The sequence below is a fragment of the Lichtheimia ornata genome (assembly GCF_029851405.1).
Source record: "Lichtheimia ornata isolate CBS 291.66 chromosome Unknown scaffold00209, whole genome shotgun sequence".
In the NCBI taxonomy this organism is placed as follows: Eukaryota; Fungi; Mucoromycota; class Mucoromycetes; order Mucorales; family Lichtheimiaceae; genus Lichtheimia; species Lichtheimia ornata.
In genome coordinates this window covers 1-471 of record NW_026695528.1, presented here as the reverse complement: position 1 = coordinate 471, position 471 = coordinate 1, and the positions used below count along the sequence as shown (strand labels likewise).

Here is a 471-nt window from a genome sequence, read left to right as displayed (position 1 = left end):
CAATGTATGACATCAAAGTGAGGGTTGCGTACCATTCATGCATTGTCCCTGAAGTCCTGACTTTTTAGCTGAGTTACCCAAAGAGATCCTTCTGCATCTTTGGCTCTGCCAGGGTCCACCTACTTGACAATGAACACAGACCACCCTTCTTATAGCATCACACTTACAAACATAAAGGTGGTTGTATCTCCAAACTTTACAATGAAACGTGGGGTCTTTATTAGAGCAATGTGCTCGGCTTGGTCAACTGCACCTTGTGTGTAAGTTTCATGATCAAGCTTGCCAATCCCAGATTTCGCAATGTCGCCACCAGCCAAACTGGATCTGAGGGTCGACCTCTTCGACGACGACGACCAAACAAATATTTTTTGGGCTGTTTACGACATTGAACGCGAAACTTTCACACAAGGTGCTGTTGGCCAAGCCGAGTCCATTGCTCTATTCAAAACCCCACGTTTCATTGTGAAATCT

The 471-nt window shown here is 45.2% G+C and overlaps 1 protein-coding gene across 1 annotated transcript; it reads left to right on the top strand.

Annotated features, from left to right (window-relative positions):
- Positions 1 to 300: 300 nt before the first annotated feature.
- Positions 301 to 471, top strand: O0I10_013034 (uncharacterized protein; the record flags this gene model as incomplete). Its single annotated transcript, XM_058492896.1, has 1 exon — positions 301 to 471. A coding segment is annotated over one exon (171 nt), but the record flags the coding sequence as incomplete, so codon positions are not given.